Source organism: Semicossyphus pulcher, unplaced genomic scaffold, assembly GCF_022749685.1.
Source record: "Semicossyphus pulcher isolate SPU_LCO1_2020_fin unplaced genomic scaffold, fSemPul1.0.p SCAF_17, whole genome shotgun sequence".
Lineage (NCBI taxonomy): Eukaryota > Metazoa > Chordata > Actinopteri > Labriformes > Labridae > Semicossyphus > Semicossyphus pulcher.
The window spans coordinates 18,069,985-18,089,194 of record NW_027211681.1 but is presented as its reverse complement, the minus strand read 5'-3'; the positions used below and the strand labels follow the sequence as shown (position 1 = coordinate 18,089,194).

Genomic DNA, 19,210 nt, shown 5'->3' with positions numbered 1-19,210 from the left:
TGTTCTATCACTACTTCAGTTTTTATGCGTCACTCTGGACCTTCTCAGTGTGCGTTTATATTTTAAACACACCTGTCAAGCCCCTTGGATCCGCATGCAGCTCTCTTATTCTGAAATCATAGATCACCCGAAGCAAAGGTCAACAGTCAGGGTTTAACATTCACAGTAACTTTTAATAGATCTGATCAGCTGCCTTAAATCAGCCCACAGCAGCCTTTGATACTGCAGCCAGGTATCTGTCTGCGCCGCAGGGAGCCAGACCCAACTATCCTCTCGTGTGTTCATAAAAGTGCGCACACACCGACTCTGGGAACGTGCAGGAGTCTCCGTTAGCTCTGTTGCCTTTGTTTTCTTCCCCATATTCAAATCTTGTTCATTTGATGTATGCTTGCATATCTCAGTAATCCTGCAGAGGTTTGTGTTTCTGAGAGGGAGCAGTAGCCGGTGATTAGACCCCGCTCCCCCCCTGTGTCAGCACTGATAAGCGGGGGCCAGGCTCCCTTTGATATGGCCAGTGGTCTGTCAGTGCCCCGGCCTAAACTGACAGCTTATCTGCATGCTGCTCTCCTCCCATCTGCTGTTCGCCGGATGGGAATTGAACTCCACTCACTTGTACCACATCCCTACGAGAAACACTTCCTGTTACTGTGCAGGACAGACATCTGAAGAAGCAGCATTATCTTTGTGTAGATAGCTGTGTTTAGAAATGTAAGATAGCTGTCAATGTTAAGGGATGGATACAGAAGGGTTTTTTCAGTAAACTTAGGCTAAACTGAACCTCATCCTACATGCTAGTGCTCGATAAGACACTTTAATTTATTTAGATTACCAGCCGAAATGTGTTTAATGAAGTCTTCAAACAATGAAACCTTAAACTGGATATTTCCTAAGATCTAAATTGTGAAATCAGGAAACTTGGCTAAGTTTAAAATGTATTTCCTGCAGGGAAAACTGTTGTTCCGCTGCTCGCATTAGGTTATAATTAAATACTTATGCCTTTTGAAGTTTTGCATATTTTAGAAAAAACAACACAGGGAATTGTTGAATATTATTCCTTACAGGAAGTTAATGAAAATATATTTTAACACAGGTATCACACTGGCACCTGTGGCGTTAACTTTCTGCCCCTACTTTCTAAATTTCTTACCTTTTTGGAAGGATTGCTTTTAATGACCGAAACTTTAGCTTGTTCACGAGAAGTAGAAAACATGCACCAAAAGTTGACCTCCTTTTGTAAATAAATGCAGTGTGCACTTTGCCAATACAATACATGATGTAATGCATAAATCTGTGCAAAATGGAGTGCATATTATTTTACAAGGCTGCTTTTGTCTATTAGAAGCAGGTGAAATAATTCAGCATTAGTTTTTGTCCTGATGAATGAATGCTGCATGTTGCTGCTTTGTCTTAGCCAGTTGAATGGTCATTTTTTTAGAATATTTTAAAGTCGAGGTGAATGAAAAATGTCATTTTAATCCTTTTAGATCACATCCCCGGTAATATTGTGCATCTATTTGACAATACAGGCAAAAAAAATACAGAAAATCCATTTCTTCGTATTCTTATATCAAAATTCAACATTTTTTCTTCCGGTAAAACTCAATTTCACGCGTGCTTACGAAAGTTAGCACCAAACAATTTCAACCAATCAATCTGCAACATTTAGCCGCAGGGCACCAAGAGCGCTCGGTCAGTTAGCTAGCTACTGCGCTGTGGAGAACGTCTGTCTACGCCCACTTATCAACGATCAAATCAAATCCCTCTAATGATATGTCCCGCCTGCACGTCCTGTTTCACTCGGAAATACGTCACGATACGGGAGCTAGATACTCTCGAAATGCTGTTCAGCCCGACTTTGAAGCTCCTGTGAGGATTTTTTTGCTGTTTGTGAAACAGACTGAAATTAATTCTGATGACTCTATATGACCTACAAAAGCAAACCAGACCATCAGCGACAAGATTGAATATTTCTACATAGTTATTTTTATTGCCTGAAACTGCTGGCGGGGGGTGGGTGTCAGAGGAAGCAATTAAATGCACGCTGCCTTTGTTTACATTTTCCAGGGCAAACAAATTGAAGTAAGTGATTCATATGACTGTTAAAGAAAGCAGGATGAGATTTTTTGCTAAAAAACACCACTTAAGCATGTACAAGACAAAATCTGCGCTATGGCTTTGTCCACAGGGGGCGCCAAAACCAACACAAACCAAAAGTTCCTCACAGGAGCTTTAATTCATTACTCCTCAAATGTATGTGCATTCTGACAAGGACAAATATAGATACTTTATATTTATACTTTTATTTATCACATTTTCGTCCCATCCAGTCGAGGCAGATGGCTGTTCAACATGAGTCTGGTTCTGCTCGAGGTTTCTGCCTGTTAAAAGAAGTTTTTCCTTGCCAATGTGCCGAATATTGCTAAGTGCTACTAATGGTGATTCATGTTGGGCCTCTCTTTAAATGATATAACTAAGAGTCGGTCTAGACCTGCTCTTTTTGTAAAGTGTCTCGAGATAACTCTGGTTATGTTTTGGCGCTATACAGATAAAATTTGAATTTTATTGATTGGTATCTCTTTTATTTGTCCCTCTACAGGAGTGTCATCGTTGCACCCAAGAAAGCGGGCATGGCACCATCTCCAGGCACCTCCACTCCCGTCTCAGCAGCCACTGCTGCATCTGTGTCTGGTGGGACACCTATCGACAGCGTTGCTGTGGTATCTTCCGGCGATGCCTCCCAGAGCACCTCTGCAGAGTCTGCAGCTGGTAAGTACACACACACACACATACACACACACACACACACACACACATAGAAGAAGTGCACTGTTTGTGTAAGGGGGCAGATTAGACCTGGCCTGTATGTGCCTACGATGAAAACGTCAATATTTATTGAGAGATGTTGCTCCTCTGTGTTTGGAACAATAACACTGCTGCGCTTGTACAATATAATCCAGTTACCAAAGGCTTGAGAAGACAGCTGGAACATGAGAGTTACACTCATCCAGCTTAGAGCTTTCGTGTTTGTTTTATAAAGTAAAAATAAAGGGCAAATTTTCAAAATGAAACACTACATACAAAAAGTTAGAATCAATGTACAATAATAATTACAGGTGTACATGTTCGTGCGAATAACATGGGAAAAAATGATTTCTTCAAATTTTCCTAGAATTAGGAGCTTTTATAGCACTCCTGATATGAGGACTATTTCCGGCTGAAGAATAAAATAACATATTAAACTCATAATTTTTTATTGCAACTTTATGAGACACTGAGCAGTGACGATAAATAACGCTAGGAGGGATTTTTTTGTCACCTTTCTGCACGTGTGAATGTGATTAACAGTGTTTTTAGTGTCTGTTAGTGTTTAAGAGAGGAGGGAGTGACATGAGAATTGTGTTTGTGTGTTTTAGCAGATTGTGCATTTACTGTAAAACCATATTAAGCATGTGAATATCTGCGTGTGATAATAGCTGTTAAAGCTGTACGCGTACGGTGCTGCGTGTCAGTTAGCAGCGTTGAGTAAATACGCTTTGTGAGCGTGTGTGTGTTTTTAGTGGGGCAGTGGGAGGACTAATGGAGACGTTCATTTACTCCTCTTTGTTTGAAGGAGCTACTTCAAGCTCGAGAGGGATACTCTCACCAGGCCCACATGGCGCTGCTTAACACCTTACATGCGCACACACACACACACACAGAAATGCACGCACATTCCAGCCCACATCGCACTGTCAGTCCTTAAGAGTTATCCCCGCTCGGAGACTGTCCCGGCTGGAAAAACAAGCTCGCTGAAACACCAGAGGAATCCCCCTCCTCCATATTCAGCTGGGCATTAGCTTATTTATGAGCCACAGGGAAGTGAATTTACTGCCAGATCAATCAAACACGGACTTTGTACCTTGTCTCCAGAATGAAGTCGTAAAGCACCTTTTAGTTGTGTAATGAAACAGTCACAAAAACAGCCCAGAGGGGTAAATTGGAATGTAATGACTTAATGAGTGAAAACAACATGTAAAAATAGCTGGCATGTTTTTAACATTTCACATTCACGCAGGTGTTAAACTGGAAATATTTACTCAATTTAAACATTTATAACACGTTCTTAAAGCTGCGCATGTGTTTGATTTACAGCTGAAATATTAAAAAACATTAAGAGTTTAAAATATGACGGCAGCTTAACATAACCAGCCGTTCAGCGCACACTTAAGAGGCTTCCATCATGAAAACCTCTGAATTGTAAATTGATAAGGAAGACATATTGTGCTCGGAGTACATCATCCACTATCTAACCATAAAATTATACCCCCACTTGCCCTATTTGACCATAAATCCCCCTATTCTATACATGTGAATGAAGACCATTGTGTTATTTCATAAGAGGCATGTATCCGCACAGGTTTATGGTGCTACCCTGCTCGTATAATGTATTGCGCTCTGTCTGCGTGTGTGTATGTGTGTGTGTGTGTGTGTGTGTAGCGTCTTATTCTTGTCCGACATCCAGACTAATAACAGAGTTCTTTGGTTTCTCCCTGCAGCAGGCGGCCAGGTTCCAGCCAGCGCGAGCCTGCCATCTGTCCCCCCACTCTCCCCTGTGACCCAGAACACAGCCCCCAATATGAGGTGATTCATCTTCTTTTCTCTCTCTCTCACTCTCCCACATGCGCACACCAAAGCACACACGGTCAGCTTTTTACCCACATAAACATAGACAATGAACTTAATCCACTCATTGTTTCTTTGTCCTGATTCCAATATTTTCCCTCCACGTTAAAAACCAATATTTTACTGAAGCTATATTTTAAAATGTAAAAGTTGCTGCCAATTTTTAGACTTACTCCTCCACTTTTTGTGTTGTGTGTGTTGTTTTAATACACCTCCAGTATCTCCGAGCGTCTGGAGCATGCTCTGGAGAAGGCGGCTCCTCTGCTGAGGGAGATCTTCGTGGACTTTGCCCCCTTCCTCTCTCGCACCCTGCTGGGCAGCCACGGACAAGAACTCCTCATCGAGGGCACCAGTAAGTCCACCATCATAGCACCTCCCAATATGTTTTCACTGTATCTGCGCAGACTCTCAAGTATGGTGCATCTTTTTCTCCTCATTAAAAAGCAATAACATCTTCAGGCTCTTGATAATCTAATTGTGTGATGAGTGTGCGCAGAGCCGAGCGCTGCTAGTCGCGCTGAAGGTTTCTAGGGGTCCGGGTCAGGGGCCAGGCCACTAATAGCAGTGTTTGGGATGTCTGCTGCCACCAAACAAAATGGAAAGTTGATTGATAGCTGCATGGGGGCCTGAAGAGAAGGAGGGGGGAGGTGTGTGCATGTGTGTGTGCTTGCATGCATGTGTCATATGAAGAGCAACGGAAAGACCAAAGGCTACTCTGCCTTCTTCCCGTCTGTGCAGCAGACTCTGGACACTCTAGTGGCCCCCTGCCCTCTGAAAGCCCAGGGCTCGCCATTAGGGATCAATGGGACATATGCTGGCCAAGTCAGGCCTGTAATACAAGGCCCAAATATGTATTAGTTTACAGTAACATCATGTCGGCTCATTAGGGCCATCAATACTATCTGTGCCTTGCAGATGGCTCAAGGTTAGGTCTTTTTGTGTGTGTGTGCAGCACATGTGTTTCCACGAGTACTCGCAAAGAAACAGAAATAAATGTAATTTGATTAAAAACAAATCTTTTCTGACTCCTTTTCTTTCTTTTTCCTGCAGGCCTGGTGTGTATGAAGTCCAGCAGCTCGGTGGTGGAGCTCGTCATGCTTCTGTGTTCACAGGCAAGTCTGGCATCTATATCTTCTTCTTACCCCTTGTCCTCCCCGTCTGATTTATCAGGCTCACCTTGAGTGCAGTAAATCCACAGCCCAGAGTGGACAGTGAGCCATCCACCGCCTTATCTTCCCTCCGCACTACCTCGTCTGCCTTTTCCACACTCACCCCGACAACCCCGGCGAGAGCCAGGGAAACCGGAGAGAAGGAATCTCTGGCCGCAAATATTGGTTTGAGGGTCAAGGGTGGCCGACCTGTTCGCGTCACCTCTGACCCTCGGCCGGGCCCTGGTGGCCTGGCCGAACTGATGAGGAGGGATAATGTAGATTTGATGGTGCTTTGCATTGATTATCCCTCTCGTCTCTGTTGTCTTGTGGGTGTTTTGTTGCCAAGTTTATTTAGCTGCTGCCGGATTCATGAATACTAATTCCGGGATCATAAGCAGGCGTGGGCAGATCAATGATCGGGGATGTCAATAGATCACTCCAGGATGCCTGATTAGCACAAAGATACTGAAGGCTATTAAGTTACTGTGTGCAGACCAAAACACAATTCTTTGCAGTTATGCATTTATATTTAAATGCGTCTCTTTTTGTATTTATTCAGGCTAGAAGCACTCATAAACACATCCAGAGACAATGACAATAACTCCCCTCTGGCTCCCTTTGTTTGCGTCCTTTACCATTTAAAACCCCTCATGAAAAACCAACAATAATACAAAAACACATCTGATTAATGACACCTCTCTAACCACAGCGCTCTGCTTTTTTATCAGCTTTATTTTCCAAAGAAATAGCTCCTGTCATCTGTTCCTTTCCCTCCACCTTCTCCCCTTTTTAACCCCTCTCCAGTTCGCGTCCCATTATTCACTTCGCGTCCTCTCTTTAAAAAGGTAATACAGTCAGATTACACATCTGTTTGGATGTCAGTGGCTGCGCATAGATTTGTGCTAGTGGGACACATGGGGGGGGAACGCGAGCCCTATAATGTCCAGAAACGAAGGAATAGCAGGAGTGAGAGCTAGATAGAAAAGCAGAGAGGGAAGACTGACAGGCTCTAATGCACCTATTTGTCATATCTGTCAGGGTGTTGTTTAATGCTAATCTAATCAAAGGCAGAATCTTGGTGATTGCTCCGCTGCACAGCTCGTACCTCGCTTCCCCCCTTTGGTCCCCAGCCCAAGCTATTTCTTCCTTTTCTCTGAGCTCCCAGCTACCCCACCCAATCTCCACAACACACACACACACACACTCTCTCTCTCTCTGTGAGGGGAGCAGGGATTGGCCAGCATAGTGTTGATTGCTTCAATAAATCATCCAACCAAATTCTCTCACAGCTAATGCAAATGTAATTTTATTGTTGTGTAAAGGGAGAAAGGAGAGAGGGGGGGTTGGGGGAGGCTGGGGTGAGACTCTGCTTTCCACTGGGGAGAAAAAAAGGGGGGAAGCAGGGACAGACTTTCCTCTGGGCTAAATGACTATGTATAATTATTTGTGTGTTTGTTCTCCTTGTGGGGCAGTGAGAGTGAGCCAGCGCCGTGATTGATGACGTTATTTAGCAAACTTTGTTGGGCCCTCTGGCACAGGAAGCACTCAATCCTCTAACAGGAAGTGCCTCTGTGGCCATCTTGTAACTCCTTCCTGCCCTCAAGCCGACCAGCTGAGGGAGTGGATGGAGATGATTTTGATTGATTTTTTTCTCCCCCCTCCCCACCCTTGCACCTTCATTGGAGATGCGGTGCGATACCATCTCTGTGAAATTTTAATTAATTTCCCCAGCTTTGAGATGGAGTGGAGCCGGGGTGAAGGGTCAGGAGGCGAGGGACCGCAGAGCAGTTTTTAATCAGGGATCCTATGAAAGTTGCATTGGCGGCCACATCAGCTTGGCATTGAGGAGGGGATTGTAAACCGCTGTTTGATAGTGCCCCGTTTCTAAACAAGTACAACAGCGCTCCCAATTAAAGGACCATTTTGATCAGACATTAACTGTTGGGGTGGCTTGCTGCCTTGTTCTCCGCCGTAATATCGATCCTCGAGGACTGCTGAATATACAAAATGAGGATTAATGATCATCTTATACTGTAGCTTAAACAGAGTACTGCTTATGATCGTAGACAGAGGTGCTACTTACTGTATCAACAGCTGGCGTTGTCTTCAATTCGAGATGTAATATAAGTGCTGGAATTGACTTTTTATTATTGATATTACCAGGAAATCTGCACATTAGTTTTTCAAAACTGGAGTAAACATTGATTTTTTTTCTCTGCCAACAGTGGAATATAATAAAAGATGATGAAGCAAAAACAATCAAGTACCCACATTTGAGAAGCTGAAACTAGTGAATTTTTAAATTAAATGAAAATATTTTTGCAGATTTTTTATGAAATTTGTTGTACATAAATTTTGTCTTTGGCGACTGCATGACTTGGTTCAACTTGACTCAGTTTATAACAAGGAATACTTAAAATGATGTTATTATCATGCATACATAGGTAAGGTATAATGAGCAGGTTGTTATCGCAGATATTCCTCAGCGACAACCTGCTCACTATACATTATCCCGCTTACATGGCATTTACTTATGAAATCAATTATTTGATACAATATATTGATTTGGAAATTATTTTATCAATTGAAAAATTATTATATTTCCGTTTTACATTTAAAAATAGTCCGTTTCACTCACAGTTAGAGCTGCGTCCATAGCAACAGTTAACTCTGTAGCCTTCTTAAAATGAGCTAACTGAGCTAAAATTACTCACAATTAAATGAGCTAACCCAGCTGTTTTCACTCACAATACAATGAGCTAAGCTAGCTGTTATTACTCGCATTAAAATGAGCTAAGCTAGCTGTTATCATTCACATTAAAATGTGCTAACCTAGCTGTTATCACTCAAACTAAAATGAGCTAAGCTAGCTGTTATCATTCACATTAAAATGTGCTAACCTAGCTGTTATCACTCACACTAAAATGAGCTAACCTAGCTGTTATCACTCAAACTAAAATGAGCTAAGCTAGCTGTTTTCACTCACACTAAAATGGGCTAAGCTAGCTGTCATTACACGCATTAAAATGAGCTAAGCTAGCTGGTATCACTCACATTAAAATGTGCTAAACTAACTAATGTTACTCACATTAAAATGAGCTAACCTAGTCTGTTGACATTTTCTTTTCCATTCACTGTCTTTAAACACCACCATATCTCATACTGTTGGGTTAAATGTTAAGTTCAAGGTTTTTTGCGACTTTTAACCATTACTGCTTTCTCTTGTTTTTCGTCTATTTTCTTTTTTTTCCTCTGCAAACAGACCGACGTCAAATTTACCGGACTTCTTTCGGCGGATTGATATGATTACAGTTTGTCTTTTGGATTTCGTGATTAGAGCTGCATCCCTAGCAACAATATGTTCTTTACAGTCTGCTATCAAGAAATAACAGACCTCAGAATGCCGTAATTAACCAATCAGAATCAAGTGTTTAACACAGCTATGTAATAGTATAAGATAAGAGTACAATAATTATACATACAGCAGCTCTTACTTGTTATAAAGCACTCTCTCGACAAGTTGAACTGTTTTCTTTTTCTCTGTCTTTTAACTAACTGACATAAATATGTGAGGCTTTGGTGCAAGTTAGGTGTTGAAGTAAACTGAGACTTTTGTAATATGAAGACTTCATAACCCCTTTATGTTATTGAATGTGATGACTTCCTCAAAGTAGCTCTTGCATTTTACATGAATTTCATCCAAGTTTTCTCCAGCGGACCACGTTCACTAAGAGTCTTGCATTTACAGAACCACTCTCCTCCTCTTCCCATGCTCTGATGTACTTGACAGTTTCACTCTGCCTCCCACACTTGTTTTCTTTGTCATGTTTACAGCCAGCGTGCTGTTTCCTGGGTGCACTCCTTGAAGTGGCTTCCACCCAAAACATCTGATTAATAAATAATGCGCTGGGACATGAGAAAGAGCTTTCCCTTTTGCGCTTGCTGCTGCCCGTCCAGAGCTTTGAGAAATCATCTCATCGGTTACTGGACAGTCTGCGATGAGCAAAGGCCCATAAATCTCCTCAGTAGCTGCATTTGTGTCCTGTAGATCAGCCATTATTGTCCGGCCCCTCTGTCAGCCCATCCATCCTCCTGCCATTTATCAGAAATGCATCCTGTACCTGGAGAGGAAGGAAGGAAGGAAGAGAGAGAGTTGTGGGGAGGAGGGGCGCTTTCATGATGGTCAAGACCAAATAGGGCAGACGGCTCTTTCTTACACATCAACAGATACACAAAACCTAATGCTGAGCATGTTTTAGACATGTTACACGCTTAAATGCTCCTTGATTTCCAATATGTCTTCTACCCTTCAAGTGTTCAAGGGCCTGTTCACCTAAACAAAACAGTATTTTCACCGACCTCAAATGTTGCTGTGTGTTGTATGTTTTTTTTTTACACATGCCTCAGTATAGATTGATCAGTCTCAAAAATGTCTGACTCCAGCTCGGAACAATGATGAAAGGGAATTTGTTTCTGACATTGTTTATTACAATTACTCCTGGTGCCGTCCCGAGCGGCAGCCTGCTAGAGTTGCTCGTCTTCAGTCTTTTATTTATTATTGTATTTGATATCTTTTTCACTTATATTTGAGTTGTTTTTTTGCATTTCTCAAATTTTTGGAGCTATCTGGCACTATAATTACCTTTGGGATTAATAAAGTTCTAACTTATCTTAACGCTCACAGCATTAAAAAAGACATTTACTTTCCATTAACTGTGGCGAATCCAGATACCTTAGCCTGAACAGTTTTTAATAACTTATAGGAACCTATATGTTAATAAAATAAGTTAAATATATAGAAGTAACTCCTATACTTGAGTAATTGCTGCCTGGCAATGTCGTACTGTCATACACAACTTTGGTTTGGAGTGAAAAATCTCAAATGAGTCCTACTTTGGTAATTCCCTGACTTTTCCTCTTGCGCCAACAGAAGGTCAGAGTTTTCATTTATATAAAACATGTCAACTTTTTATTTAAAATATTATTTTTGGGGGCTTTTTTCCCTTTATTAGATAGGACAGTGAAGTGAGACAGGAAATATGTGCCGCGAGTCGGAGTCAAGCCCGTGGCGGATGCGTCAAGACTATTTCTCTGTATACGGAGCACCTGCTCTACCAACTGAGCTAAACCAACTTTAACTGTACCATTTGTACAAAAATTGTTACAGAAATGTATATCCCTGTCAGTTAGCAGTCACGTGGATTGATCTAATAACTTTGCATTTGGCACCATCAGCAGGTCATAGTTTTAAGTTGTCCAAAACTTAGATTTATGACTGTAGTGGTCGGCACATTACTTTGCAAACAGAATTTTCTTAGGACCACTGATGCAGATAATCTTTAATTCAATAACATCATTGTTAACCCGCTTATCCACTGACCACGCATTATCACATGTTCACAGCCAGTCTCACCAGAGTTAACCTGTTTAACAGATGGGCACCTCTCACTCGCAGTCAGCGGGGGACAAAGACATTGACTTCCCCAAACACTTGGCTCCTCCTGACCCTTGACCCTCTGACCTCCAGGTTAGGAGGAAGAGTGGCGGAGGCATAGAAGTTAAAACCCCTGCAGTCAGGGAACAAGCCGGGAGTGCACGGTCCTCATGCTGCACACAATCAATAGCAGAATCTGAGAAATGAGGGACCTAGTTTGAAGCTTAGTGGCCCTGAAAAGAGGCAAATAAGCAGGGTTATGTTTTATTAAGTATGTTTTTTGTTGGTTGCTTATTTTTAAGGTTATGCTAATGAAAGCGATGTTTGATTAGTCATTTGTAAAATCTCTCATTCTTCTTCTTCTCTCCTGTAAGTGAGGCTTTGATTGATCACGAGCAGACCGTATTGTATGAACCACTTGCAGAGCTGAGAGAGGTGAGAGAAGTGGCGAGGAATGCGATCAAACCAGGGGACACAAATACTTTCCCCGCAGTCAGACACACGCCCCCCCACCGTGCAGTTAAACAGGCATGCAAGGTTCAAGATCAGTGCAATTCAAAGTGTTATCCTTCCCTCCCTCCCTGTTTGCCCCTCGCCCCGCGTTCTGCTCCGGTGCCCCTTTACAGCCGTGCCACGCGGCTCCGCGTCCCCGCCGTCGCTCTGTAGTTCAGAGGATAACATCACGCTGTTGATTCTTTGAAAAGGTAACTCTCCTGCGGGACGTAGAGAAAACACGGCAACACCAACTGGCACTTAATTCTGCAGGCTCCCTATCGTTGCCAGCTATGCAGCCGGAGAAGAAGGGCAGCGGGGTGTGTTGTGTTGGAGGAGGTGGGGGTCAAAGGGGGGGGTTTCCTGACAGGAAGTGGAGTCTAGCTGAGAGGGGAGAGTCAGACAGAAGATTCCTAAAAAGTCAAATGTAGTCTTTTTATTTGGTTCCCAGTTGGTTTGACTGTGTGATGCCTTCAAGTGCCTCAGGACTGGAGGGCCTCAAGTGGCATGGCTGGTCTGTTATTTATACACAACGTATAATCGTGTTTCAAATGAATGAATTTCCCCAACAGAGTCCTCCCCTCCTGACAGGCCCTCTTAATGTAATGTTTTTTTACCTGACAGGTCCCACGTTGAAAGACCTTGGAATGCATTCTTATGTTTCTCCCCTGCTGTCCTCTCTGTGCTGTCCTGCTGATAAAATCACGGCCTGGCTTCTTCGTTCGGATTTGCAGGAAAAATTCCCTTCCTGCATTTTTGATTCCAGGACATTTCAATCTTGTCATCCTTGACCATATCTCAGAGGACGAATCAGGAAGTTACAGCTGCAAAAAGATATGCTTTTACTCTGACATTGTATACAGTAACTTTGGTCATTTTGATAGGGCTGTTGATGTTGAAAGTTAGCTACCTTGAGTTAACGCAAAAGTACATATAGGTTTTGAGTTTTTGAACAGATTTGTGCCAACGATTGAAAGCAAGGGATATCGACAGGCTCAGTTTTGGAAGCGAGAGTCCTGGTCTATCTCCGTCTTCCCCATTACTCTTTAAGCAATTAGGTTTTGCTTTCTAACAAGTCTTTCAACTACATGAAAATAACACAAGCAAAATAATTTGTATTTTCACCAAGCTGTAACCAGAAAAGTGAAGCCAATGCCTTAGTGCCAAAAACTGCAGTTCCTTGAATGGCCACTGGAGGTTGGCTCTAAAAGTGAGTCAATCCCAACAGAACCCTTTGTTAAACTTTACAAAAGAAATAAACATGTTTACAGCCCGATACATCCCAATTCATGACAACTGTATGAAGAGGGATTTTTTATGTACAAACGTACTTGACTGTGTAGATTATACGCTTGGAGTTATCTATAATTTAAAGGCGTGATCGCTTTGAGTGACATGTGGGTGCAGCTAGCTTTCTTCTAGGCTTAACCACTACTAATATGAGTCTCTGAAATGTGCATCTTCGGTATTCAAATACTTCTTACTCCAAAGACCCAGAAGCCAGTGGGCAAAATGACATTGAGTCTTCAAAATGCTGGTCCACAAGCCAATGGGTGACATCATCATCTTTCATGAAGGCTACATCCACTTCTTATGTAACATCTTTGATGTTCACAAACATTGACATACTTGGTAAAGAAAAAAGTGCTTCGTTATGATTTACCATGATGGTTTTTTGATCTGGCGATCCCTGTCTGCACTCCAAGTCACCAAGATGCAAGATGGAGGTCGGATCGATTATTCCTGATGCATTCTAGGAAGTTTTAGGGAAATATAAATGCTGATTATCTTTAGCAACGCAACGTCAGGCGAATTCGAACCATTGTCAGATGACCACTGATGGGAGCCGGGAAGACATTACAACGGACCCTGTTCGGCCCCTCTTGCTCTTCACATGGGCTGTTTTTCCTGCATAAACAAAATCCTGCTGAAACGTAATTTGTCTACATTTTTGCCAGAATGACCGGTCTGTTGGAGCTGCTCAGCACTCTGTCCACATCTCATAACAATAAGATGCAAAAATTAACCAACGCAAGAGGCCACAGTGTAGTCAGCTGATAGTCCAGTTGAGAACAGTGATGATGATGATTTCTATTTCTCTTTGCTGCTCCCATTAATAGAGCTAAACTTTAATGGTGAGAGCTTTATAAGGAACCACCCTATTTAAAGACGTTATAAAGGCCGAGGCTTTAAATCCAATTTTCTGATTTTTGTTGTTCTGCAAAATTTAGCAAAATCCTCTCTGTTATTAAATATTAATATTAATATTAAAAGTCGAGTCTAGACTGAGAGTTGTAGTTAAAATAAATAAGTTCAAACAAATATCCACGAGAGCTGAACATCTGTTCTTTTTGGAGCTGAAACAGCTGCACAGTGTACATCATTAAATCCAGCCACATTAAACTGGATGAACCAAACTGCCAGATTTGTTACGAGATAAGTGTGAAAAAAAGAACTCCTCTGAAAGAAGTCTGTTTTTTTTATGATCTACTAAAACATACTCTTCATGCCCCGCTCCAGTCGTCTAACGTGTCTCTGCTTTGTCTGTGTGGTGCTCTGGAGGGCTACGTCCTGACTTTCTCTCCGTGTTAGTGTAGCCATGAAAGTGTGAGTCCATGAAGCTGCTGGAGACCCCGCTGTGTAAATATTTGGACACCAGTAAATATTCCCTCAGTTGTGAATTTGATCACGCAAACACCAATACGAGTGTCTGTTTTTCTTTACGCAGATACGATCTGAACACGCACATGTGGACTGTCGGGAGGGGACACACACGCACGCACACCACAGCAACATCAACTTTGCTATAATCAGTCAAAAGAACAACAACGAGTAACATGTTTTACTGTTTATGGGAGAAGTGATGTTTTGTTTTGTCCTTCTCTTACTCATCTCATCACAAGGGCTCTATATTTAGTTATTGTTGATATGAAATTGCTTTTCATAAACATTTAGGTCATACAGCTAAAAAGCAATTTCCTTGTCTGCTCTTTTGTGGTCATGATTTTAATTCAAAATGTCACGATATGCCACCACCTGGTATTGATATGTCTGTGGTTACGGGAGCTTTTACTTTATAGCATTTCAGGGACAGAATTGTTTTGGTTTTTTTTGCTTGTTTTGTCTTTGCTTTGAGTGAGAGAGAGAGAGAGGACAGTGGATAGTGTCGGAAACAGGGGAAGAGAAAGTGGGGATGACAGGCGGCAAAGAGCCGAGGGTGGGAGTTGAGCCTGGGGCCGCTGCATCGAGGACTGTAGCCTCTGCATATGGGATGGCGCCCCCGAATTTTTATGTAATATGTTTAAAGATGTAATCTCATTGATCTCAGTTTCGTTCTCTTTGGCGGCACCTATGGTGATAAACTGTAATTGCGGGAGCACACTTCCCAGATATGCAGACAGTGCTGCATGTGTGACGTCCACGGTCGGCTCCGGTTGTAACTCTTGATTTTCCTCTCTGACGGTCGCTTTCCTTTTTAGACTGTTTGCCTTCATCTGAGGGTCGAGTTTGTTTCTTTTTCTTTGGATTTTCACTTATTTTTGAAGTTGTATCTGTAGTCATCGATCTTTTCTTTGTTTGTTCAGCCATAGTAGATTACTGTTTACTCGCAACACTTGCAGAGACAGAGACGGAAAAGCAGCCGCTTAGCTCCGCCTACCCTCTCTGGCAGACCAACCACTGCTGGGTGATGGAAAACGCTTCACTGACTGGGCGCCGCTTGTGATTTTTTCCGCAAATGTCGCCACAGACACCCAGTCTGTAACACTGCAAATGCAAAGGCTTTCATCATTGGGCCATAGGCTCAATCACCATTGTGTTACCTCATTTGGCAATAGATAGTGACTTAACAGACATTTATTTAAATGAAAAGCTTTGAGATTATTACTTTAAGACGTACATTTTCTTTTTGCCGTCTTATTCTGCGTCACCTTCTAATCAAACTCCTTTACATGTAGATTTATAAAAACAACAACGCATCAGTAGCTCTCCCTCTCTTTAATTTAGCTCCCGCGGTTCTGCCATACGTGACAAACGGATTTATGCTTTCGTCGTCTCATCTGAAGTTGAATTCCCACAGCTTTTCAAATCAACAAATACTTGTGATTATGAGTGATGCCGGCAAAAAGTGCGAGTGACTTATTTATTATTTCGGGCGAGCCGAGACATTTCTCTCCTCGGTGTTGCAAAATGTTTTCCTTGTGTTGTGGCGGGCCTGATGTTTGAAAGGCGATTTGGATCGGGAGGTCTGCGTTTTCTCACCGGGGGTAGTGGTATATTTAGATGTTGATTATGGATAATCAGCTGTAATGACGGAAGTGCATGGCATGTGTGTTTAAACTCAACGCCATCATCATTGAACGCAGACCAAAACAGAGCTGTCTTATTAACTTCAGATTGAGGCAGGGGTTTCCATGCGTAGACTCAAACTTTCATTCATAAGAAAAAGGTAACAAAGCAGCTCCTGGCTATGGTAAACATTGGCAAAATTCCCGATCAGGATCAAAGGACAGCCCTCTCTCTCTCTCCGTCCTATCATCTGTTAAGAGGTCAGGTTAAAGGTGAGGGGTCACAAATGGCTGCTTGTATCTCCTCATCAGGAAAGCTGTGGTCATGGCCCCGCTTGCGGTCATAAAAGCTGTGACACCGCTGACCAGGGCAGCTAAAATCCAATATTCTATCACTGACCTGTCCCTGCTTCCTTTTTGTCACCGGGAGATGTCCCTCAGATCAGGGTCATTGCTTTTTTAATTCAACTAGAGGAGCCATTTCTTAGCCCGTAATGACACCATTAGTCTTGCTATCACCTTTGTCCGCGTCCACCAAATGCCAATGGCCTCCACGCCCGTTCGTCAAACCTAATTTAGAGCCGAAGCCTCTCCCGAGCTGCTGATAATCTTCTCTGCTGAAGAAGCCTTTACTTTTACACTAAATTCTCAGACTCCTGCCTCAAAGTATTTTAAAGAAAAGCCCATAAAGGAAATTTAATGTCACTGCTTTGCGAGTCCTCCAGAGAGCACGGCTCTATTTACGGCCTCACTTCCTGTGGTGTTTATTTGAAATCCAGCTCGCACAGTCTGGCCCGGGCTGGAATATCCCCACGGCCACAGGCTAACACTCATGGATAATGTCCTTCAACTACAGTCTCAGTTAAACTCGAGGGCCCCAAGGCTGCTCTCATACACTTCCTCAGCCGCAGAAGCCCTCTGCCAGTACTCAACTCCGAGCCCAGACTTTTATTCCCTCTGTGCCCTCTTTATTTGGAATGTATTGTAAACACGGTCAATGCCAATACGGTCCTGCAGGACAGAAAGCAGTTTTGAATTGAGGTTAAGTGTTAGCTTGTTGTCTGTATGACGTGCAGTCGGTTACAGAGTGATCGTACGCAGGCCTTTTCGCAAGAATGGTTTCTTTTGGCTCGCTGCGTGATTGCTCCTGATGTTGTTGTGCTGAAAGGGGAAACGCTGTACGGTTTTGAAAATCAACACGTGTGTACAAATAAGTTTGGATGTGTATTAGAAGCTTTCCTTCCCTCCTTGTTGCGCTGATATCCTCGTCCCTGTGGGATCTCTAGGTTTACTGAAAGGCCGGCCTCTACATAAACACACAGCTTCCTCTGTCAGCTCGAGACGCGATGACGGACAAGTTTGAAAACGTTCATGCTCGGATGCACACAAGTTCTTTTACTTTCTTATAGTTTTTTTGCAACTTAATTTAATTGCTAACTTCAAAATTGTTTGTGGCACTTTCTTAGTAAATGTGCATCATGATTATTTTCACCTCGATTGAAATTACTTTAAACATTTATCACCAAATGACACGTTTTATAAAAGAAGAAGAATGTGGAATTTATGGGGCTTCATTTTTTTTTTGCTAGTTTAGGTCTCTAACTTGAGGTTTTTCGTTCATATTTCTCCCGTCTCCCCCGAGAGGAAATAGGGGAAAAAGCGCTGCTAGGTTCAGACAGGCCCCATGACCTTGTTGCTTTATTATTCTTTTGACGCTTGTGTTGAAGGTGTTGAAATATTGGAACAGAACATGAGAGATGAAGACCGCCGAGTTCCCCTTTTCTCGTTGTCCCTTCCAAGTTGAGGATTTAAAGTCGCGCTCGGCTGTGGCGGGCTTGTTTAGACTGACACCTTGAACCATAACGTAAGTCAAAGAGGAGGAAATTTGTGTATTTACTCGTGATAAATGCACTCTGGACACAGCTCTTTTCCCTCCTCTGCACTAGTTTGCCAGCGTATAGTCTGCGTTGACTAAAGCGGGCTGTATAGCCTTTTAGATGATGCTTGCTTTGATGTGCTGTGGCAGGAAAGCTTGTAGTTAGCAGGCTGTACCGCAGAACAACATCTGTATTTAGTTATTGGACTTGTTTAATGGGTAAAATGTACTTCCTATAACTTAATTCTTTAGATCCCGTCATTGATATTGTGTTTGTTTTTGCAGGAATGGCAGAACTCCATCCAGAAGAACGCCGGTCTCGCCTTTATCGAGTTGGTCAACGAGGGCAGGTAGGTCACTCCCACCCACAAAGTCCTGTCCTCTCTCCCTGCAGCAGCACTTCTTCATTATCTCCCCAACCTCTAACCATCCGCCACTTTCCAATTTCACCATCCCTGGATCGCATCACAGCCCCTCAGGCTCCCAACATCCCCAAGGCCCCTCGTGATGGGGTGGCTCTTCAGGACTCTGGAAAACAATCAATGATCGGGAGGGAGGGGGGGGTTTAAGAGGGGCTTGGGAGAAGATCCTTTAGTTCAAGGCTCCATTCAATACCTGCTCATCCCAGAGGGATTTGGGGAAAGGAGAGAGGTTAGGTAGAAGGTGACAGGGCCTGTGATCGCTGGTTCCTCTGTGACACTCGGGAAATCGCTCCTGATTTCTCACTGTCCATCTGTCAGTAGATGTCTCTCTGGTTGCAGCTTTATCTGCCTGTGATCATCCGCTCTGTCTCTCACCTCCCCTTTGTTTTTTGTCTGTTTTTCAATTATCGGTAAGCAAGAGCCCCCCCCATCTCTTCCTAATAAGACTCTCTCATTCACACATTAGTTCCCTCTAGTCAAAGAACTCTCATCAATTTCATACATAGAGATCCACATGATCCATTATTGATCTGTAGCTTTAGGAATTGGCAGAGGCTAATCCACAGTATTGCTAATGAGACGAGCAGTGTAGTCCTACGTGGAGGACGGGATTTGAAACTCACAAGGCAGATTTTGGGGCTCCGGTTCAGCTCAGTCGGGAGAGCAGGAGCCACATGTACAGAGGCAAAGTCCTCGATGCATAACTGTCCTATTAGATCAAGGCAAGAAGACATAAATAATCTTAACAAAAAAAATGTAAGCATAAATTAAACCAGGGTTTCTAGTGAAAGTGCATACATGTGTATGCAAATGCATGTCTACTCCGATCTCTCTAGTGGGATACAAACAATAATTTAAACATGATGACAGCATGATTTGCTTAATAT

The 19,210-nt window shown here is 42.8% G+C and overlaps 1 protein-coding gene across 2 annotated transcripts in view; it reads left to right on the top strand.

Annotated features, from left to right (window-relative positions):
* Positions 1-19,210, top strand: part of lrba (LPS-responsive vesicle trafficking, beach and anchor containing) — a 226,148-nt gene that overhangs the window by 80,965 nt on the left and 125,973 nt on the right. For both annotated transcript variants that reach the window (XM_069665172.1, XM_069665171.1), the window contains 5 exons: positions 2,597-2,766; positions 4,536-4,620; positions 4,881-5,014; positions 5,713-5,774; positions 18,187-18,251. In XM_069665172.1, the coding sequence (XP_069521273.1) occupies positions 2,597-2,766; positions 4,536-4,620; positions 4,881-5,014; positions 5,713-5,774; positions 18,187-18,251 (516 nt within the window). The remainder of the gene's footprint in view (positions 1-2,596; positions 2,767-4,535; positions 4,621-4,880; positions 5,015-5,712; positions 5,775-18,186; positions 18,252-19,210) is intronic.